The sequence below is a fragment of the Nicotiana tomentosiformis genome, chromosome 1, assembly GCF_000390325.3.
Source record: "Nicotiana tomentosiformis chromosome 1, ASM39032v3, whole genome shotgun sequence".
NCBI lineage: Eukaryota > Viridiplantae > Streptophyta > Magnoliopsida > Solanales > Solanaceae > Nicotiana > Nicotiana tomentosiformis.
The window spans coordinates 144825250-144850448 of record NC_090812.1 but is presented as its reverse complement, the minus strand read 5'-3'; the positions used below and the strand labels follow the sequence as shown (position 1 = coordinate 144850448).

The window sequence follows — 25199 nt, the reverse complement described above, 5'->3', positions numbered from 1 at the left end:
GGATTCTATTATAATCTTTTTACATGCAGGAGAAACATTGACTCAATTCTGTGTTTAGGGAAATCGTGCTACAGCCATTTATCTTGATTATAAGGCAACAAAAAAATAATGGACAAAAATGAGTATATAGAACATGTCATCGTTTGGGAATATGTAAAACTCATGTACTAACTTCATGGTCATCGAATAGTTGCTAAATGTTTTAGGTATTTTTACACAAATAGCCAGTAAGATTCATTATTTATTTTTCATAATCGATATACATTACATTATATATCCGTCAGCTATTTTTAGTTTAAGTAATTGGGTAGTCAGTTATTTAGATTAAGTCTTTATTTTTTTTCCTATCGTCGCAATGTTTTTATTTTTCATTTTCTTTTATGTCCAAACAAATGAAGACACTAAGACGAGCCTTGGAGCACAAGAATGTCCAATTCAACTTCCAGCACCAATTCCCACACCTTGTGAAGATTCATACTGCCACAACACATGCTTTGACCACTTCGACGGAAAGCCTTCACCTCCTGGTATTAGAGGACCATTTATGGCAGGGAATTGCTTAAATGCTCGAACTTGTGTTTGCATTTTTTGCTGTGATGTAGCCTGCCAAGAATAATGGAATAAATTGATACATTATTCTGTAATTTTTATTGTCTAATTGTCAGGTTGTGCTTTGCTTTTGAAGTAAAACTATATATGGACATTTTGAATCTAAAGTGAAATTCTCTTTGGTTTGTCATAGGATCGTCACAATATTTTTAGAAAATTCAAACTGACTTCGGGAATTGGAGCTATGGAAACGTTTTTTATTGGCACGGATAAGTAACCGTTGCTATAGATGGTGTTTTGTTACGATTTTAACCAGTACAAATAATTATTAGAATTATCGGGACACTTAGCAACTGAACCATTGCAACAGTCTTAAAACCATTCCGATAGAGATATATATGGCAACGTTTTGTATAACCGTAGCAATAAATCTATCTACGGTAACGGTTGGATAAATTATTTTTACTATCGCGACGGTCATTAATTTCCTCCTTATTTTTCACCCAAATTTTTTATACCCGCTAAAATGAAAGGGGCCCACAATCTGATTTTCAATTTTTAGTTTTTAGTTTTTATATCTAATAAAATACCAAATATATAAACCCCTAATTTTAGCGTACAAGTCACAATCTTTAACATTTTCCTCCAGGCTCAACACCTCTATGCTTTCGGAAATTACGAGGAGACGTTCGACAATCTCTTCCAGGCTCAACAACTCCTCCTTAATCGGCTGCACCAGAGACGTCATGCTAATCTTTTAGAGTTTCTCCAAATCTGAAAATCGGTAAATATACTCTTATTGCAAAAGTTTCTTAAATCATGTGGGTATTGATTTTGGGCCTCATTCATGAATTAATCAATTGGGTATATCAATCTTGAAAGTGGGTCTAAACTTGATTATATTCTCCTGTTGAAGGCTTAATTTTTAGCAGCTTTTTTAATTTGTTTTTGTTTAAATTTCTGGGTTGGTTTTGTGTTTTTGTTTAAATTTCTGGGTTGGTTGCTCGTGGGTTGATTTTTTGTGTTTTTGTTTAAATTTCTGTATTTCTGTAAGCTTCCTTCGTGTGGGATTTTGGTTCTGTATTTGTTTAATGGTTAATTTTGTGTATGTGTTTTGAAGTACAACCACTCCCAAAGCTTAAAGTCCAGATGCAGAGAAGCCATTGAAGAAACAAAGAAAAAGATAGATAAAGAAAATTCAATTCTATGAGAAAAAGGTGTGTTCTGTCTTTATGTACAAAGTGAAAAAAGTGACGGATAATTTAAATAATCTTGGGTTTGCTGCTTAATTATGCTTCTGGTTGGTTAAAGTTAATTTGATTCTTCTAATTTAATTAAATATCTTGCTTTTGAAACTGTACTATGAACATAATTAAAAGGTTTCTTTATCAGTATGTGATATTCGTACAGTTCTTTTACTTTTGTACTACATTTTTGTTTTCAACTAGTTGTTCTTAGTCAAGATTGTGTGTCTTTTCTGCTTATGATTCCAAAAGCTAAAAGATTAGAACTCCTAATTCATTAGCTTATCTGCGCTTTAGCTGAATCATCACCTTTAAAGTATATACTACTCCATATCTTTCTTTCTAGGTACACTCTACGTAATATTGTTCTTTTCTTGTTCTCCTTAATTCCTTTCTTTTTGTATCTTTTTTGCTACCAAAATCTATTTGCTTGTGGAAAATTATGTTAAATTTTTAAAAAGTGATTTTTTTTATTTTCAGGATAAGATTTTCTTTGGCTAAAAATTTAAGAATAATAAGTGCATCCAAGATTGGGGGAACAAGAAAAAGAAAAAACTCCAAGTGCTGCTTTACGTTTGATCCTATGTACCCATAGAATGCTATGCGTTTTCCACTTTAGGATAGACATAGATAATTTCTGTTTTCTTCTCGTTTCTCTCTGGCTCACAATAGGCTCTGTTGCTGAAATAAGATAAGTAGTAATAGTAATAACAGTGTTATATAGCAGTATATGCAGCTTCAGTTATGAATCTTCCCAGCTGCTACTATAAAGGAACTTTCAGGTTTTTGAAGCTCTTTTTGGAAAGTATATTGCTTTTTATAGGCTTCTTTGTTGTCGTTTAGCATTTACGCCGTTGAGTTCCTTCACACATCAACTCTACTTTATTCTCTAATTAAATATAAATACCTTCTTAATTTATTATATCATCCTTCCTTGCACTAAATATTGTAGTACTATTAAAATATTTTCATGTTTTTTACGCTATTTCTCTTCTTGATTACATCACCAAGATAGAGTAGAAAATCTAGATACATCAGTACAAGCTATAAACATCAATGTTTTCATTATTTTTAATACATAATCATTTGTAGGAACAGTCGTGTGAAACATAATTATTTTTGCAGTTAAATTAGATCTATGATTTATTTTCTTAATACAGTATTAGACCTATCAATAATATTTTGTATTTATCTTTTGTTGAACCAATATATTATGTTGTTCACGTTCTAAATATTCAGCCTTGGATGTGAAATTAAATATCATATCTCCAATTTCCGCTCAACATCAACCTAGGGCTAGGAGATCTTATCCTTTAGGTGTCAAATTTTCTTTTCATAGAGAAAAGTGAATTGTGTAATTAACTTTGCAATCTCACACAGATATTGAAATCTATTAGAAAAATGTGCTTTTTAAAGCTTTCCAGAAACAATAGTTGACACTAATTGCTTGTTTATTTGCAGAAAACGTCCGAAATCAATATCGAGAATCGAAAAAAGTTGAAGCATCCACACACTGCTGGCAAAACAAGTTCTACTCTAATCATCGAGGTTTGATTTTTTCTCTTTTTTTTCTTAAAGTATGAACTTGCTAACTTTGCATAAAAAGATTCTTATACCAGTTTTCATGTGACTAGGAAAAAAAGAAGGAAATGATTGATACTTCAGATACTCTATCAAGTAAGGATATCTTTGTGGCTACAAGAAAAAGAAAGCCTGGTCGAGTATACAAAGGCTCTTATGAGAATACAATTAGTAAAATTATAAGAAATTTCTAATTTAAAGTTTGTCGTGATTATTTATTTGTTCTTAATTATTAACTTAGTTTTATTTACTTAAACTTTTTTCTCTTGCATTTGGTTTGTAGGATAAAATGGAGAGAATACAATCAACTCAAGAAAGTGAAGATGGCAGTGATTCAGTTGACGTGTTTGCATCAGTCATGGGACTTGAGCACCCAGGTCGGGTAAGATTGTATGGACGAGGAGTTAACAAGACTGTCTTAAAAAAAAATGGAAGATTTTGGATCCTCTGTAAATGCTACTGATGAGAGAATGCAATAAAAAAATAGAGAAAATGGAAGAGAGGATGCAACAAAGAATGCTGGAAAAGTTCAATGCACAAAAGGAAGCTATGGAACAAGATATTATGATGAACGTCGTTATACGACTTCAACGTATCAACCCCGATTTGAGACTTGATCCTGGCATGCTAATATTCAATGCTCGTACACTTGGAGAAGCTTTTTCTGCACAAGTTGTTATTCAACCAATCAATCGTCCATCTACTGGCAGTAACAATCAAGGTTAGTCCGTATCAAATGTTACACGTCTTCTCTTTCCTCTTCTTCTCCTCTTTTTTATGTTGCTTCTCTACCACTGTGTCACGGCCCGAAATTCTCACCTTTGGACCGTGATGATGCCTAACAATTTTACTTGTTAGGCAAGCTAACGCTAGAATAATATTATCTATTTTTTTAAATAATTTTTAAATTTATTAATAACAAAGAACAAATGCGGAAGTAAAGTCTAAAATATAATGCATAATCCATAAAAATAACAGTGTCTAAATACCATCACAGAATTGGTGTCACAAGTGCACGAGCTTCTAGAATAATACAAATAAGAGTCTGAATAAAATAAAGCTGCCTGAAAATAAACACACAGCTAAAGTAAAGTAGATGGGGACTTCAGAAACTGCGGACGCAGTGCAGTTATACCTCAAGTCTCCTCTAGTAGCTGAAATCCGAGCAAGTCTATGGTACGCCGCTGGGACCAACTCCAAAATCTGCACAAGAAGTGCAGAGTGTAGTATCAGTACAACCGACCCCATGTACTGGTAAGTGCTAAGCCTAACCTCGACGAAGTAGTGACTAGGCTAAGTCGGGTCACTTACATTATCTGTATGCAATATTAGTAACAACAATAATAATAGAAATAAATCAGGTAACTCATTTATAATAATTGAAGCCAACTCAACAGTCATAACCAATTATCATTTCCATCAATTCTGTTGCGACGTGCAACCCGCTCTCACAATATATTCACATTCAATTCTGTTGTGGCGTGCAACCCGCTCCTCCAATATATTCATTTTAATCAAGTTTGTTGCGGCGTGCAATCCGATCCTCCAATATGGACTTTTAATAAGTCTGTTGCGGCGTGCAACCCGATCCTCCAATATGGACTTTTTAATAAGTCTGTTGCGGTGTGCAACCCGATCCTCCAATATATTCATTTTAATTAATTATGTTACGGCGTGCAACCCGATCCTCCAATATATTCATTATAATTAATTATGTTGCGGCGTGCAACCCGCTTCTCCAATATATTCATTATAATTAATTTTATTGCGGCGTGCAACCCGCTCCTCCAACATTTTAATTTACCAATTCTTATAGAAGAAATTTCTCCAATAAATACAATAATTAATATAAAATTATAAGACAACAAGTATACAATAATTATGATTTAATTATGAAACAAACAAAGACAAATAGCAAATTATTATGGAAATCAGAGAGAAAATATGCAGTTTAATATTTAATATGGTAAATGTCAAATAACAATTAAGGCACATAATTCAAATAGCATGTAACAATTAATGCAGAAATTCAAGAATTAATATTTGACAAAGAATAGGAGAGAAACAATTATTATAATAATTAATTCATGATTTAAAATAATTTATGATTTTTCAAGTAAGCAGACAAACAACTAATTTGACGACGTATAGACGCTCATCACCTTGCCTATACGTCGTTCACATGCAATTCACATAATAAATAATTTAAGGGTTCTATTCCCTCAAGTCAAGGTTAACCACGACACTTACCTCGCTTTGTAAATTTCAATCAATTATTCGACCACGGCTTTTCCTTTTAAATTTGTCTCCAAAAGTTTCAAATCTATTCATAAACAATTCAATATACTCAATACAAATCATAGGAATTAATTTCATATGAATTTACTAATTTTTCGGATAAAAATCTGAAATTCATTAAAATATTCAATAGTGGGACCCACGTCTCAAATTCCGAAAACACTCACGAAATCCGAATACCCGTTCCTCTACGAATTCAACCATACAAATATTATCCAATTCTGATATCAAATGGACCTTCAAATCTAAATTTCTCGTTTTTGGAAGATTTTAGAAAAATCTAATTTTTCTTCCATAAATTCACGGATTCATGATATAAACGAGTATGGAATCATGAAATATAATCAATATAGGATAAGGAACACTTACCCAATATTTTCCGTGAAAATCGCCCAAAAGTTTTCCTTAGCCGAGCTCAAAACGACCAAAATATAAAAATAATATCGGACTCTTCGATATATACACTGCCCAGGCATTTTCGCACCTGCGGTGCCTGGGCTCGCACATGCGAGCTCGCATCTGCGAAATGGGGCTGTCAGGCGAGGCCTCGCACATGCAGAGGAAAAATGCGCACCTCCGCTTATGCGATTATTGTGTCCGCTTCTGCGGACGCGCGGGTGCGTGCAGGTTTCCGCTCGGGCGCATCTGCGATTGAAGGCTCGCTTCTGCGAGTTCGCACCTGCGGTCAAAAATCCGCAAGTGCGATTACTCCAGAAGGCCAAATTTTAGATTTTTGCTTAAGTCCAATTCTTATTCCGATTTCGATTTGAATCACACTCGGGGTACTCGGGACCCCGTCCGAATATACCAACAAATCCCGTAATACAATACGGACTTACTCGGGGTCTAAAATCACGTCAAATAACATCGAAATTGCAATTCACACCTCGATTCGAACTTTGAGTTTTAAACTTTTCAATTTGCAAATCTCGTGCCAAAACATATTAAATGAATCCGGAATGACTTCAAATTTGGCACACAAGTCATAAATGACATAACAAAGCTATTCCATTTTCCAGAATCAGATTCCGGTTCCGATATCAAAAAGTCAACTCCATGGTCAAACTTCGAAATCTTTAGCCTTTAAATTACTAGTTTCCGTTAAATGGTCATAACTTGAGCTAGGATTAAATTCGGGCATACGCTCAAGTCCCAAATCACGATATGAAGCTACCGGAACTATCAAAACCCTGATCCGGGTTCGTTTGCTAAAAATATTGACCAAAGTCAACTCAGTTGAGTTTTAAGGCTCTATTTCACATTTGTCACAACCCGAAATTCCCACCTTCGGACCGTGATGGCACCTAATATTTTACTTGTTAGGCAAGCCAACGTTAGAATAATATTAATTAAGTTTTAAACAATCTCTAAATTATTAAGAATCAAGGAAATAAAAGCGGAAGCAAAGTTTGAAATATAGTAAAATAATCCATAAAAATAACAGTGTCTAAATACCATCCCAGAATTGGTGTCACAAGTGCACAAGATTCTAGAATAAATACAAATAAAGTTCTGAATAAATAAAACTGTTTGGAAATAAATACACAGCTAACGTAAAATAGACAGGGACTTCAGAACTACGGACGCCATGCAGTTATACCTCAAGTCTCCTCTGGTAGCTGAAATCCGAGCAAGTCTATGGTACGCCGCTGGGACCAACTCCAAAATGTGCACAAGAAGTGCAGAGTGTAGTATCAGTACAACCGACCCCATGTACTAGTAAGTGCTGAGCCTAACATCGACGAAGTAGTGACGAGGCTAAGACGGTTCACTTACATTAACCTGTACGCAATATTGATAACAACAACAAATAATAGAAATAAATCAGGTAACTCATTTATAATAATTGAAGCCAACTCAGCAGTCATAATCTATTATTATTTCAACAAATTCTATTGCAGCGTGAAACCCGCTCTCACAATATATTCACATTCAATTTTGTTGCAGCGTGCAACCCGCTCTCCCAATATATTCCTTTTAATCAAGTCTGTCATGTATTTATTTCAATTAAATATATATATATATATATATATATATATATATATATATATATATATATATATATATATATATATAAACTTTTAAATAAGTCTATTACGGCGTGCAACCCGATCCCCCAATATTGACTTTTTAATAAGTCTGTTGCGGCGTGCAACCCGATCCTCCAATATTGACTTTTTAATAAGTCAATTGCGGCGTGCATCCCGATCCTCCAATATTAACTTTTAATAAGTATGTTGGGGCGCGCAACCCGATCCTCCAATATTAACTTTTAATAAGTCTGTTGCGGCGTGCAACCCGATCCTTCAATATTTCCATTTCAATCAATTCTTATAGAAGAAATTCCTCAATAAATGCAACAATTAATATATAATCATAAGACAACAAGCATACAACAATTATGATTTAATTATGAAACAAACAATGATAAATAGCAAATTATTATAGAAATCAGGGAGAAAATAGACAGTTTAATATTTACTATGCTAAATGTCAAATAACAATTAAAACACATAATTCAAATATCATGTAACAATTAATGCAGAAATTCAAGAATTAATATTTGACAAAGAATAAGAGATAAATAATTATTATAATAATTAATTTATGATTAAAATTAATTTATGATTTTTCAAGTAAGCAGGTAAACAATTAATTTGACGACGTATAGACACTCGTCACCTCGCCTATACATCGTTCACATGCAATTCACATAACAAATAATATAAGGGTTCTATTCCCTCAAGTTAAGGTTAACCCCGACACTTACCTCGCTTTGTAAACTCCAATCAATTATTCAACCACAGGTTTTCCTTTTAAATTTGCCTCCGAAAGCTTCAAATCTATTCACAAACAATTCGATATATTCAATACGAATCATAGGAATTAATTCCATATGAATTTATAAATTTTCCGGATAAAAATCCAAAATTTATTAAAATATTCAGAAGTGTGACCCACGTCTCAAATTCTGGAAAAACTCACGAAATATGAACACCCGTTCCGATACGAGTTCAACCATATAAAATTTTTCCAATTCCGATATCAAATGGACCTTCAAATCTAAATTTTTCGTTTTTGGAAAGTTTTACAAAAATTCCAATTTCTTCCATCTAAATCCGAAATAAATGATGAATATAGGCTTAGATTTATGAAATACAATTACTATATGATAAAGAATACTTAGCCAATTCGAAATCGTAAAAAACTCCTTTGAAATCGCCCCTAAGCCGAGTTATAATTGAGGGTTTGTGAAAAATGGGAAAAATCCCGTTTTGGTTATGTTTTAAGTCACAGGGGTCAGGCCTTCTTCGCGTTCGCGAAGGGCCTGTCGCGTTCGCAATGAGTAGCAGTCCGTGGCTTTCACGTTTGCGAGTCCTCCTTCACGCTCACGAAAGCTTTCCCCCTCTGTCCTTCGCGTTCACAAGGCATTGCTCGCGTTCGCGATGAAGGAATGATCAACCCTCCCCCAGGTGTGCCTAACGCTATGCGTTCGCGAGGAGCTTGTCACGTTCGCGAAGGGTAATTCCCCCATCGCTTTGCGTTCGCAACCAAGCCTTCGTGTTTGCGAAGAAGAAAACTTCAGCTGCCCAGTTTACTCTTCGCATTCGCGAGAGTACCTTCGCGAACGCGGAGAAGGACATGCCAGAACACTTGTTGCACCAAAATACCAGATTTTCAAAGTCCAAAACATCCCGTAGCCTATTCGAAACTCACTCGAGCCCTCGGGGTCCAAACCAAACATGCACACAAGTCCTAAAACATCATACAAACTTGCTCGCGTGATCAAATCGCCAAAATAACACCTAGAACTACGAATCAGACACCAAATCAAAGGAAGTTTTCAAGAAAACTTTAAAACTTATATATGTTTACAATCGGACGTCCGAATTACGTCAAATCAACTCTGATTCTCACTAAATTCGGCAGACAAGTCATAAAATTATAGTGGACCTATACCTGTCTCCGGAACCAAAATACGGACCCGAGGTCAATAAATCCAACATCAGTAATTTCTTAGAAATCATTAAGCTTTCAAGCTTTTAATATTTCATCAAAATTCCATATCTCGGTCTAGGGACCTCGGAATTCGATTCTGGGCATACGTCCAAGTCCCAAATCACGATACACACCTATCAGAATTGTCAAAATACTGATCCAGGTCCGTTTGCACAAAATATTGACCAAAGTCAACTTAGTTGAGTTTTAAAGCTCTATTTTACATTCTAATCCATTTTTCACATAAAAGCTTTCCAGAAAATTGTACGGACTGCGCACACAGGTCGAAGAATAATAAATGGTGCTTTTTGAGGTCTTAGAACACAGAATTACTTATTAAATTTAAAGATGATATTTTGGGTCATCACAACATTTTAATCCATTTTCACATAAAAACTTTTCGGAAAATTTTACGGACTGCGCACGCAAGTCGAGGAATAATAATTAGTACTTTTTGAGGTCTTAGAACATAAAATTACTTATTAAATTTAATGATGATATTTTGGGTCATCACACACTGTGCGCTCTCTCGCTCTCTCTCTCTTTCTAGCAATGTTTTACTAGTTTTAAAGGATATTTATGGTGGAGAAAGAGGGGTTGTTTGTGAAGTCATTTTAAGGGAGTTTTGGCTGAGTTTTGGAGTTGTTTCGGGGTCGATTGGAGATGGGGTTCAGGCTGGTTTTCAGCTGGCTTCTCTGCTGGGATTTGCCGTATTTTTGGGTTGGTTTTGGAAGTAGAATTGCTGAATTTTGCAGAAGCTTTGGGAAGGTGATTTCTATAGCTGTTTTGCTGCATTTTTGGGCAATATTTGCATCTGTTTTGCTGCATTTTTGGGTGATTTTTGTAGTTGTTTTGCTGCATTTTACAGTAGCTTGAGGAAGCTGTTTTCTATAGCTGTTTTGCTGCATTTTTGGGTGATATTTGCATCTGTTTTGCTGTATTTTATGGTATTTTTGCAGCTGTTTTGCTGCATTTTGCAGCAGCTTTAGGAAGCTGATTTCTATAGCTGTGTTTGAAGAAAGGTCCAAGATCAAAACTTTAAACTGCACTTTGATTATAAAAGGTTAATCATTGGGGAGAAGAGGCAATGCACAGACTTTTTAGCTATATATATTGTTGTTTATGTCACGACCCAACTGGAGGGTCATGACTAGCACCCGGACCATACTTGCCGAGCACCAACGTACATTTTATCTAACCTTCCTTATTATCTTTAAGGGCCGACAAGATCAATATAAATGGTAGACATGGATCATGAACATCCAACAATGAAAGATAATGTCATGAACATACATAACATGGGACGACAAGACTGTTAAGAAACTATATATAAGGTACGAGCTACCATGAGTCGACACCTGTCTATGAGCCTCTAAAGGAACATAAGTTCTACAACATTGCCGGAAACAGGGCCCCGACATACCCATAATGTCTATAATAAAAATGCATACCAAGACCACGGCAAATTCGGAGAAGGGATCTCGCCAATAACCGCTGAACTGGACAGCCTACTGTGGTGGGGGAGCTACGTCTACCCGTCTATCAGGACCTACAGCACGACATGCAGCGTCCACAAATAAAAGGGACGTCAGTACGAATAAAGTACTGAGTATGTAAGGCAGGAAAGCATAAGTAAGAACAGTAATGTAAATAGGGATAGGGAATATACAACCTGTGACATCTGGGTACCTCTGAGGGCTACTGACATGAAACACATGATACATACATATATATACATAAACTTTTAAAACATATGCCTTTGTGGGCATCACCATCATCATATCGTACCCGGCCGTAATAGGCTCGGTAAAACGTACCCGGCCATCATAGGGCTCGGTAGAATCATACCCGGCCACGTGGAGCTCGGTAAAACCCAACTGATCAGTGGTTGCACAATAGGTGCCGTACTCGGCCAACTATAGCGCGGCTCGGTAGAGTAAAATAGATACATATATATGATGCATGCTGGACTCATTGGAATCATATTTTGAACCTTTCGGAGTGACGTAAGGTCGGTATCCTTCGTACACGTTATTAGGATTAACTCTTCATCAAGAATCTTATAAGAATCAGGAACTACCAACAACATTGATAATATAAGAATAAGAGAAGTAACATCAATATCAATCGTTTCATAAGAAGGGCAGCAATGTAAGTACTGCTAGCTTCTAAGAGTAGAGTATCTTTGGGAGCTCATTCAATACATTATGTACAATCGGAGTCGTGCAAAAGAATGAAGGGGATAGCCTCACATACCTTGTATATACTGCCCAACCTCAAGCTATGCAAATGTCACGACTCCTTAGTCTACAATAAGAGAAATGACACTATCATTATCGTTTAAGCGTCGTAACTATTATGTATCGACCGCAACCTATTTTACGATGAAACGGACAGCACCTCCCCTATTTATATGACTTCCCACAAGTCAATACAATCACCAAACAGCCCAAACAACATCATTAATAATCATATTGAGCCTCCAAAACAGTCCACCAACTAACAACATTACTACCAAGCCTTTCGATATATATTTCACAAGTTCTAGCATCAACGACTTAGCCACAACTTGGATAATCTTAAATATATATAGAGTAAGAGGTTCCTTACCTTTAAACAGAAAGAACAACTCCAATTTGACCTTAATTTTCCACGAAATATCCCTTCAATTCTGCCACAAGAACAAGGAAGCGAAACTAGCAATTAATTTGGGTTTTTCGGCACTAGAATTACTTTAGAAGACTTGAAATCGCCTAGGGTTGATATTAAAAACTTGAAGGTATATTTATAGAACATAAAACACTTAAAACAACCTCCCACATGAACTGGAACAACACAAAAATCAGCAATAACAAGAAGAACAAGAAACTTACTAGCGCCACGGGATTCCCGACATTTGATTTGTGTTGTTTGCCCTTTGTTTGGGTCTTGGATCATGAGAGAACCTTGAGAGACTGTTTTTAGGGTTATAAGGTCTGGATATACTGAAAAATAATGACTTAAAACGGGGTTGAGGTATCTTATATATGTCCAAATGTCTTAAACCGCCTTTGTGGGCCCCATAGAGAGCAGCTTGACGCACACTCGCGAAAACGCGAATATCTCTCTATTCCGAGATCGTATCGGCAAACGGTTTAATGCGTTGCAAACTAGACTCATAGATATTCAATTTGATAGGTAGATCACCCCATAATTCCAAGCACATTGGGAGAACAATGCAGTAACATTTAACCTAAAGTTTAAGTAAAATTATAAACCTAAGTTGCGACAACTTTTATCGACTTTTGTTTCATAACTCGCTTGACTTCAAGACTTATGATACGGATATTATATAATTTAAATACATTAAAACATTACCTCTTGGGATAATTAATCACCTCTAGTGTTACCCGAAAATACGGGTTATAACATCCTTGATTAGTTTAACTTCAAATACTTGTTAACCACTCTTATACACCCTTGTATCGTTTAAGACCAATAGGATTAACTTCTTATCATCTCAAAGATAATCTTTTCTTAGATTTATGTCGACTAACTTACGACGTGATCTAAGGTACGCGAATTTGGGTTGTAACAGTTTAGAATCTAACAAGTAGCGTTGAACAATCAAGAGATGGGTTCTGAATATGTCTATAGGAGATTCTTGGTTCTTTCCTAATGAAACGTGTAATCTTTACTATCTTTCCTCTTCACGGATCTGTTAAGTTGAGTTCTAAATTACTTGTTAAGTTGATTTAGTTATTTGCCTCATTAATTGGCGTGTGGTAGAGTACGTGTGTCTTTTTGTACTTCTTGTGAACTATTTTTTGGAATTTTGCATTCTTGAGACTATATTTTTATGTGTTGCTCATGCCTTGATCTCCAGAATATCTTTGTCCATATATTATGGGATAAACCACTATTTTGCCATCCAATTTTGGGATTTAATGCAGAATTTTATACTTTCTTTTTATCCTTGGTTTTTTGGACTAAGAGAATTTTTAGATCGGATTCTCTTGAAGGGATAATGACTTTATTTATACTCCTTTGTAGGTGGAGTATATGATGAAATGGAAGACAGAGGCAGTGATGAAGATCTAGACCTTACTTAAGAGAATTTTGAATTGCTATAGATGCATGTGGCGGTTTCTAGGAATGTTTGTTATTAACATTTTAAAACTTTTAACTCTTGAAATATCAAATGTATGTACTTGGTAACATTTCATCACTTCTATGGATTTATTAGCTTGTTGAAAAATTTCGATTATGAATAGTTCATTTTGTTATTTATATAAATTTTAGTGTTTTATAGTTTATATATATATATATATATATATATATATATATATATATATATATATATATATATATATATAAATCTTTATTTACAACAAGGGCAATATTTTCAATTCAATTAAACCTTTATAATAGCTAACAAAACCGTTGCCATAGGACCTTCAAACCGTTTCAAAATAATCTAAAAACCGTTGCAATAGGTAGTTCAATCATTGCAATATCTTAAAAAAATCGTTGCCATTTCTATAATAGCCGTAACGGTTTAATAGATATAATAACAGTTATTTACCGTTGCATTAAACGTTATGGTAACAGAATTTAACCGTTGCAGTTGATAAGAATAATCGTTCCAACAGGAAGAGGAAAAACGTTGTGATAGACTATGCTATAGCAACGGTTATCTGAACCGTTTCAAAAATCGTTCCTTAAGCTCTATAGGCACGCGAGCTTGTGGAACGGGCGCTGAACCGTTGCAATATCTCTATGACAACGGTTTACCTATCTGTTTCAACGGTTTTTCATGTGTACCCATAGGTGAATTATCTTCGGGATATTTGAGAATTTTATCCTTATCACTCAAGTTGATGTATTAAGAAAGAAGGCATGATAAATAGTACATGCCTCTTTAGTGTTTGACCATTTTTTTCTCACATTCAACATTCCACTCATTTAATTATAAAACTCAGATTTGTCTGTACTATAGTTTTGAAAACTGGTGGTGTCTCTTCCAGTTCATGAGATCATAGACAAGGTCGTCGTCATTGCCATATATAAATAAGACTTCACAAAAAAGATTGCATATTAAGTTGTTAGAGAGAGAAAAAAAAAATACCGATTGGAATTAATCTGTATCTAGTTTATCAAAACTGAAAAAGAGCATCTATTTGGGATTACATCACATTCCTTATTATTTCAAGAAGTTAACAAAATCTAAATCTCAAAAATAATTGTCAATTTGGAGAATTTGAATCACGAGTCATAACCAAAATAAATTGGTGTTCAAATATGGAAACTCTGGTTCTTTGTATTTTCTCGTTCCCCTTTAGATCTTACGGAAAAATATTGGTGGGGTGGTTGTGGTGTTGTGATGGAAGAACATGGGAAAGAATTGATGAAATCCTTTTAGAGAATAAAAAAAATGGAAAATGAAAAATTCGCACAAATGTTTTTCAAATGGCGCTTTAGATACAAAATTTTAACTCTTCACTCGCCTCTTATGCGTGTAAATCACGAGTGTAAAAGTAGTTTGTATTAAATACACGCAAAAAAGATTGTGTAAGGTAATTTTTGTTTTCTGAAGGTGTGATATAGGAATTTGGTCCATACATGTCCATAGTTCCGGGGTTAAATTATGTATTCAGCCAAGAAAGAATGACAAATGCTCTTATTATTTGCCGACCCCCCTTATGTACATCTGCATAATCATTCTTTCCCGGGCTGATTAGTTAGCTAGGTTAAGAAAAATATAAGGTGATTGTGTTATAAAGAGCATTAAGGATACATTGGCTTTCTTGAATTTCACTTTATAGCATATATACTGGCAATGGACATATCCAAGAAAGACACCAGTTGTTTTGGTTTTCGTGTGGCCTTGCTGATAATTCAAATACAAGAACATCTTTCCATCTGTCATTTGGCATGATTATACCGGCTATAAGACTGACACAACGGGAGGAATCAGCTTAATATTAGAGCTTTGTTTTTAATGTCTTAGATATTTCAATAGCAATTCCATCTCACTTTTCAGAATTATTATCTTCAATTCTCATCATTTCAAAACATAACACTTTACTATAACCGAAAATGATTAAATACATCCCTGTATTAGTCGAATTAGTTAAAATATATCATTCTTTGAGTATCGGTTCAATTATACTCTTACGGTTATACTATAAGCACTAATTTACCTTTAATTTAGACGGAAGGATACGTGACAAGATCAGAAATAAATAACTCAGCTCAATTTTAAATATCCGATTTCTTTTGCAAATCCATCCACTAATTTAACCCATACCCGACCCTAATCTCCTTCTTCTCTCACACAAAGAAAGGAAAATCAACAAAATAACACAACTTGTTCTATTTCCCCAAACCCCCTCCCCCCTTTTCAGTCTTCTTCCCATACCCGCCCCCCCTCCCTCTGTTCATGTTCTTCCTTAGACCCCCTGCCCCCTTTTGTTCTTGGTCTTACCCAGAATCTCCTCAATTTGTATATTTTTTTCTGGGTCTTTTTTAAAGGATGACCATTTGTTTTGCATATCCTCAATGACAGGGAGAGATTGATTTAAAGCAAGAAGAAATGATCCAAACTTTCTACTGCTGAAATCTTTGGCAGAATTTTAAGAAGGAAACATGTGCACGCTTGAACAAAGATAACAACAAACAAGAAATGTCAGCCAAAATGATGAAAAGTTGAAGGATAAGCATTAGTGCACTAATACTGTTCCATCAATGATGCTCTCTACTGGTTGTCTTGTGAGAAAATTGCACTACATATATCAGTGTATATAGTCAACAAAAAATAATCACCAAGAAATGGTGCGAGCTACTGAATACATTGAGCAGAAATTATTTCCTCTTAGTAATCTATCCAATGCATGTTAAACCATTCATAGGGGCAGGAATGAATCAGTATTATTGCAAAGCAAGTGACTAAAAACCAGAGTACATACGTCCCCTCAGGGGCATCCAATAAAAGCAAAGTTCATACCATTGACAGCAGGGGAAAAGCTTTCTAAATAATGAATTCACTAACACTGAATTGCAACGTTTGGCATATAATGTTGACAGGGAGTCAAGAGTTGAAGAATATATCTCCCACAAACAACATATTACAAGCACAGCGGGAGGGGGTATGGGAAGAGGACAAAAAGAGGGAGGGGGATTGGGGAAATAGACTAAGGGTGTGTTTGGTATGAATCCAATTTTTTAATGTTTGGTTGACTTAAATGTTTTGAAAAATATTTTCTTTATTAATTTATTTTTCTCCAATTGGAGGAAAATGTTTAGAAGGAAAAATATTTTCCAAAACTCCTTTTCAACCTTCCCCACCCATCCCATACCCTCACACCCGCCCACCTAACCCCATCCCCTCTCTCCAAAATTGCTTTTTTTTTTAAAAAAAAATTATTTTTTTTCCGTCACCACTCACCCTACACCCCTAGCAATTTTTTTTTGTATTTTTTTTTGTAATTTCAAATTTCTGTTTTTTCGTTTTTCTACACCACCCATCCCCCACCCCACCACTCACCCCATTGCCCCAATCCCGCACGAAAAAAAGTTTTTTTTTCTACTTTTTTTTTTTTTGTAATTTCAAATTTTTGTTTTTTCGTTTTTCTGCAACCCCCCTCCCCCTCTCCCCCCTCCGGGGAAAAAATATTTTTTTTATATATTTTCAGTTTTAGTTTTTTCATCTTTCGGTTTATAAGTTCCAAAGTTATGAGTTCGGAGGTTTATGTGTTTGGAAATTTATGAGTTTAGAAATTATAAAGTTTACGGGTTCAAAATTTTGCGGTTTCAAAAGTTTAGCAGTTCGAAAATTTATGAAATTTGTGGATTCGAAAGGTTGTTGGTTCGAAAGTTTATGACTTCATTATTATTGTATCTAAATTATTTATGAATACTCTTGAGAAGTTATTTTTCTTAATTTGCGTACCAAACACCGGAAAATGAATAAAATTACTACTTATTTTCCAAGAAAATTTTTTCGGAAAATATTTTCCACGGAAAACATTTACCAAACACACCTTAAGTTGTGTTATTTTGTTATTTCCCTTTCTTTGTGCGGGTGAAGAAGGGGATTAGATTCGGGTATGTTTTAAATTAATGGGTGGGTTTTCAAAGAAAATCAGGTATCTAAAATTGAGAGTGAGTTATTTATTTTTTTTAGCTTGCCACGTGTTTTCCGCTTAAATTAGGGGCAAATTAGTGCCCATAGTATAGTGTGTAGGAGCATAATTAAACCGATACTCAAACATATGGTATATCTAAACAATTTCGAATAGTACATGAATATATTTGACTCTTTTTCGTTACTATAATAATTGTAGAATCTCAGATACCGGAGATAAACTAGTTGAGGAGAGGAAGTGGAATTGGAAAGAAAATAACAAAACATGCACCTTCAAGAGTCGTGATCGATATTTAGCAAACTCTACAATCTATTTCACAACCCAAAATTCTACTAAAGGTCTTGATGGCACCTAACCTGCTTGAGAGGCAAGCCAACACTTAACAACGACAATAAAAGCCTTAAGTAATTACCAAGGTTATTATATAAATATAAAAGTGGAATAAGTCTCAAAATAACATCATGAATACATAACCAAAGACAAGGTATAAACATGACCAAAAACTGTCTCACAAAATACCCAAAATCCGATGGCATATTACTACGAGCATCTAACAACAGTAAAATGTCTCAGCTGAATAACAAAATTTGTCTGGAAAGAAGTGAATAGATAGAAATGGATAAGTAGGGAAGGGGACTTCATATGTTGTGGATTGAATCAAGTAAAACAGCTCATCACGAATTCTTCAATAAATGCTCCTACTCCACTGTATATGTACCACAAGTACCCGCCTCAAAATCTACACAAAATATGCAAAAGTGTAACATGAGTACGAAATTACAATACTCAGTAAGTATCAAGTCTATCCTCAAAGAAGTAGTAGCAAAGGGTTGATATTGACACTTACCAACAGTCGAATAATCAGGTGAAAGTATCAATGATATATGAAGTAAAGTATGATATCGTTAAATATGTATGAAAGCCAGAAATACTATACATGTATAATTTAGACATGATTTGCAGATAAAGAGATTTGATCAGATATCAAATACTTCAATTGTCGCACAAAGACATGATGTTTATCAACAAACAACTATATAAAGCTACTGCATGAGCCCAATATATATATAAATGAATGCTAATGATCCTTTCTCAATACCTCACAATACAAATTCATATGCCTGATATGGTCCATGTGTTCAAATATAGTACCAAATCTAAGTGGTTACGCTTATAATCACCTGACCCTAGAGGGACAGATCCATATCCAAGCGTTGACTATTGTACAATCAATGATCAATAACCCATAATCAATATCTTCTCATAGTATTCATACTGCCAAAATTCTCAACGTGTCATAATATCCAACTCTCCAACTCATGCACATGTGTATAAAATAATACAATAAAGAAGCATCATACATGAGAATAAAGATGCAGATAAAAGCTCATATGACTAAAATATAGCTATAACTAATGTAATTTAATTTTGTCACAATAATTCAATAAGACATTTCAACATTCAAAGTCAATTCATAATATTTATCATATGTAAATTGAGACATTTAACCACCAAAACATGAGTCAATAAGACAAGTGTATGACTATGACTCAATAGAGAAGCTCAATATGATAAAATAATATTTTATGCCTAATTCAACGAGCCATAATCTTAAGCATTATTTTAAGTTATAGCTATGAGTCATCACGTAGTCATAGAATCACTAAGACATAGATAAACAATTTATATAATCTAAATAAGGCATATCCTAAGCCAAACTCTATCGGATATCGCCATAAACTAGCTACGTATATATACTCGTCACCTCTCATATAAGTGGATCCTAAATCAAGCAATAAAGTAGCAAATAGATCATCTATAGAGAGAATTTCCTCTTACAAAGATAACGAAGGTACTTACCTCCAGCCGGTAAGATTTAATCAATCAACAACCGCCTATTCGTCCAAATCTAACTCCAGACAACTCGGATCTAGTAAAATATAACTCAATAACGTCAAAGAAAGCTATATGAATCAATCCCAGACAATAAAATTTTAATATTTAATAAAATCCCCAAAATTCAACAGAAGTTAACCCGACCCACAATAACGACCGATCTGTCATTTTGAGCATTGACATTTTATTCGGTGGTTTGAGGTCTTGAGTAGCTTCATATAATGTATTATAAATTTTGTGCATGGATGGTTTTAATTTTCGGGAAGTTCGAAATTGATTCGAAAGAGTAAATCTCAATTTAGAAGCTTTAAGTTGGCAGAGTTGACCAAGATTTGACTTGTGAGAAAATGACCACGGATACGAGTTTTGACTGTTCCAATAGGTTTGTATGATGATTTTGGACTTCGGCGTATGTTCGGATTTGGATTTTGAGGTTCCTAGGTTGAATTGATTCTTTTTTGCGAAAGTTATCAATTTGAAGGTTTAGAAAGTTCACAAGTTTGACCGGGGATTAAATTTGATAGTATCGGGTTTGGATTTTTGTTTCAAGAATTATAATAGGTCCATTTCATCATTTGGGACTAGTGCGCAAAATTTGAATTCATTTTGGATTGGTTAGACTTGAATCAAATGCTCGGTTTAAAGTTGGATGTTTATGAACTTAAGAGATAGATCTTGATTGACGATTCTTGATTTTTATGTTATTTTGTGTGATTAGAGGCCTTGAGTAGGCCTGTGTTATTTTTTGAGACTTGTTGGTGTGTTTGGATGGGGTCCCGAGGGGCTTAGGGGAGTTCCTGATGGTTTCAAATCATTTTGAACCACTTTGGGGTAGCTGATGTTCTGGTGTTTTGATGTCCTTCGCGTTCGTGATCAGTGCGTCACGTTTGTGAAGAAGGTTTTGGGGCCCCTGTGTTTGTTCATCTTGCTCGCGATGAATAGGTCGCGTTCGTAAAGCATTGTGGTCAGACATAGTTTTGGCCATCGCGTTCGCGTGGTCAGTGATGCGTTCGCAAATGCATGGGCAACATGGAACTTCACGTTCGTATGGGAGGCGCCACGTTCACAGAGCATAGTTGGCTGCAGGCAGATTTAACTATGCTCTCCACTCCAATCTAGGCAATCCCGGCATGGCTAAAATCACAGTCTTGACATGACAATACAAGATAGCGTAATATAGGGACAACCAAAGCATACCAAGAGTGACCTCAAAATCCACTATATTCAGCTACAAAGGATCAAATACAGTATCAAAACCATTAATAATAGCAACACAAGACATGTACACCCAATCAACTACTTTGGAATCTCCAACCAGTATAGACACAAAAACATGAACATCAATAGAATCATGAGGCATACTCAAATGCGAAGCAAAATATGAAGACACATAAGAATATGTAAAACCCGGATCAAACAACACGAAAGCATCTTTATGACAGACAGAGATAATACCTGTAATAACTGCATCGGACAATTCTGCGTCTAGCTGGAAATGCATAACAACAGGTTTGAGCCTTACCAACCTGTCTTCCACCTTTGGGACGACCTCTCACGGACTGGTATCCACCTCTAATTGAATGGTCCATATCTTGGGCTGCCTGACCCCACCTCTAGCTGGCTGTACGGGTGGCGGAGCCATCGATGATGGAATCATAGTACGAGTACCCTGATGTGGCATATTGCTCTGTCACCTGGGGCAATACTTCGCGACATGCCTCAAATCCCCACATGTATAACAAGCCCTCAGCTGATGTGACTGCTGACCTTGAAATTGTCCCTGTCCACCTAATAACCACCTTGGTAACTCTGTATCGGAGGTGCATTATATGCTAGCTGCTCGAGACGAGATCCACAAGCATAGTGGCTACCTGAAGTACCATTGTTGATCTATAAAGCTGAATGAACCTACCTAATAGGACGACCTCTACCAAAGGAACCTCTGACTCCAAACTAGGCATAACTGAATCCTACAAAATGTCGAGGCATCTTTTCAAAGGTCGTCTCCCTAGCCTGGCCTTTAATTCGCTCGATCCTCCTGGCAATCTCCACTACCCGAGTAAAAGAAATCTCATATCCAGTATCTCTGACCATTTAACGTCTGATGCCATAGGTAAGACCATCTATGAACCTCCACACATTCTTCATTCAGTAGGGATCAGGATAGCTGCATGGCATAAAATTCCACAAATCTAGTCTCATACTGAGTAATGGTCATGCTACCCTGTTGAAGGTCATCGAACAGACTGCAGAACTCCTCTCTCTGAGTGAAGGGAATGAACTTCTACAAGAATAACTGCGAGAACAGAGCCCATGTGATATGAGGTAATCCTGCTGGCCTACCTTGCATATACACCAAACACCACATCTTGGCAGAACCATGCATCCGAAATATGATGAAATCAACTCCGTTGGACTCCACTATCCCTATGTTGCACAAAATCTCATAGCAACGGTCCAAGAAGTCCTGGGTGTTTTCAGAAGATGTACCACTAAAGTGAGGGGGATACAACTTGGTGAACTTGTTCAACCTCTTCAGCTCATCATCTTACATCACAGGTTTGTCCCCGAGATGTGTAGTAACAACAGGCTGAACTGCCCTAAATGGTAGAACTGTTGGGGCTTGATAACTGTAACCCATTTTGCTCTAAAGTGTGAGTAGCGGGAGTCTGGGATCCTCTCCCGGCCTGAGAAATAGCTGGTGCCACAGGAAACACTCTAGCCTGAGCCATACTTTCCATCAAGCCAACCATGCAGACTAAGGCATCCTGAAGCACTAGGGTAGAAATAAACCCCTCTAGGACCAGAGCTGGTCCTACAGGCTCTGTCGGAATAGGGATCTCATCATCCTGCTCTATCTGAGGCTCGATAATGGGTGTTGCTGCACGTTCTCTAGGCTGAGCTTTACCTCTACCTCTAGCTCTGCCTCGGCCCCGACCCCTACCCTTGGTAGTGGCTACAATCTGGGGCTCCGACTCCTGATCACTCGTGGATGACATATGCGTCCTTACCATTTGTGAGGGAATAAGAGAAGAATGATTCAAACTCAATGACATAACAAAGTCGCATGATAGAGAAAGAAAGAAAGTGAAATTTCCTAAAGCCTTATAGCCTCTAGAAGATAAGTACAGACGTCTCCGTTTCGATCCTCAAGACTCTACTAGGCTTGTTCATGACTCGTAAGCCCTATACAACCTGGGGCTCTAATACCAATCAATCGGGGTCATGATAGCATAACACCGTTTGTAACACACAACTAATAATACAAAAGAATTCCAATAAAGAATTGACAGCAGAGAAATAACATAGCGTAGAAGAAATTTGAGATAAACATGATAAGTTCTAAAACCAACATCTAACGCAAACCACCCCAAAATGTGGAGTCACAAGTAGATGAGCTCTAGAGTTTACTACATATACTGTTTTGAAAGAAATAACACTGCCCGAATAATGGAAACAAAAAAATGGAAATAAGAAGATGACTCAAGGCATGCAAAAGGAATGCAGCTCGACCTCAAATCACCTGCCCAGTATATTCTAAGCTCTTTTCGGGACTCCGTTAGTATCGATATCCGGATTTGCACATGAAGTACAGAAGTGTAGTCTAAGTATAACTAACCCAATGTATTTAGTAAGCGTCGAGCCTAACCCAAATGTGGTAGTGACGAGGCTAAGATGAGACACCTACAATAAATATGTACAGTAATATATATAAAAACAATAAATTAACAAAATAACAGATAGGTATCAAACATAATGATGTAATAATGATAAGCGGGGGAGGATGTAAGGACCCCTAAAATTTCACCTATAACCCGGGTTTTCGTGGCACCGAGGTAGAGTAATGTGATTGAGGGTTGTAGAGTACGTCGGGGAGTTGAAGGAATAATTTTTCTGACCATGGTGTTTCTGCAGTCCGCTATGCGACTGCAGAACCACTTTGTGGGCCGCAGATCGGCCACAGAGTGAAGCAGAACTTGAGATAATTTTGAGGGCCATTATGTGGCCGCATAACCTTTCACCGTCCTCACAACCCATCACAGATCCAGGATGAGAAAACTTTGAAAAAAGGTTCTGTGGTCCATCATGAGACCGCATAACTGATTCGTGGACCGCAGATCCATCGCAGACTGGTCCAGCCCTGCCTAGTTTTTGAGATCCTTTCTGCAATCTCCTTTGCGGGCCGCATACCTATTTTGTGGTCCGGTCTGCTACTACAGACCCAACTTCGTAGAGTTTATATTTTGGAAAATTTCACCCGATCCCATTTTTATAAAAACAAATTGGGGTTTATTTTGGCTGGATCTAACTGACACTTTAGAGAGAGGAAAGTGGTCTAGAGTGAGAGGGAGATTCCTATGCTAATTGTTCATCAATATTTGCTCAAGACTTGGAGACTTCACAAGGAAAACTCACAAGATCTTCATCCAAGAGGTAATGTTCCATACCCTAGTCTTCAATTTCGAGTTTGGGGTAGAAGATGGGTAATGAAGAGTGTTATTCTTAGGCATGGTGGTGTTATCTATGCATGCATGTACTAACAGAGTTGTGGGAAGGTTGTTGAGCTCAAAAGGGTAGATATTGGGTTGTGGGATGAAGGAATCCACCATAGGAGGACCTTGAAAACATAATGCACACCTAGTGCTTGATAAAATGCTTAAGTGGGCTGAACCTATAAATATCTTCCTAATTGTGGCTCCATTTTATCATGTATCTAAATAGATCAAAGTTGCTAGGATTTTCGGAACTGTGTAGTAATTTAAGGAGAGATTAAAGCGAGGTATGTCGGCTAAACTCCTCTTGTAGAATCGAATCCATGACGTCCTCATAAGTTGTAATTATGATTGTCTCAAGCTCTTATATCTCATGTTCCGAGCTATTCCTTATAAATTTGACTATTTTGAATAAACTCTATGTGGAAAGATATATATTCAAAATGTTTCCCCAATGCTCTTATCATATTGTTTTATCCTTCGAGATTGTATTCGAATGTGACCACATGCCGAAGTATTATGAATTCAGTTATGTCTAAATTGCTATTTATTATGCCAAATTGTGGAAGAAAGCTCAATGTGCCTAAGACTCTTACTTGCTCATATGTGTATTAAAAGTTGTGATTAGAGATGCTTTGTTGTTGATAATCCATGATGAAGTTTGTAAATGAAAGGGGTGAACATGAAATAGGAAATATGACTGATGTGCCAAGAATGATATTACATTTGTGGCCACTAGTGCCAATGAAATGAAAAGATGAGTAAAAGACTATGAAATGAGCTGAAAGTCATTTATATAATAAATATTTGGGTGTATCGTTAGTCATCGAGTAAGGGTAGATTGAAATGACCTAACCCCAAAACTACATGTGTCGGTGTAGGTATGTATTACGATTATTCCCATTGTTTGGGATGCGATTGATGTGATGAGATTATTTCACTTAAATGGGATGAGATGATTGCTAGAAAATGGTGATGTTGATCCACACGGCATTGTGGTGAGACGACCTAGA

General features: G+C 36.1%; 1 protein-coding gene across 1 annotated transcript; it reads left to right on the top strand.

Annotated features, from left to right (window-relative positions):
- The first annotated feature begins 1155 nt into the window (after positions 1-1155).
- Positions 1156-13908, top strand: LOC104115013 (uncharacterized). The gene is made up of 6 exons (XM_070192022.1): positions 1156-1333; positions 1670-1766; positions 3255-3341; positions 3428-3470; positions 3658-4095; positions 13704-13908. The coding sequence occupies exons 5-6, from the start codon at positions 3828-3830 to the stop codon at positions 13760-13762; spliced, it is 327 nt and encodes a 108-aa protein (XP_070048123.1). The 5' UTR covers positions 1156-1333; positions 1670-1766; positions 3255-3341; positions 3428-3470; positions 3658-3827; the 3' UTR covers positions 13763-13908.
- The last annotated feature ends 11291 nt before the right edge of the window (positions 13909-25199 follow it).

Coding starts and splice junctions, on each gene's coding strand:
- LOC104115013 (XM_070192022.1), top strand. CDS start 3,828: ATGCTACTGATGAGAGAATGCAATAAAAAAATAGAGAAAATGGAAGAG. Junction 4,096..13,703: donor TACTGGCAGTAACAATCAAG/GTTAGTCCGTAT, acceptor ACTCCTTTGTAG/GTGGAGTATATGATGAAATG.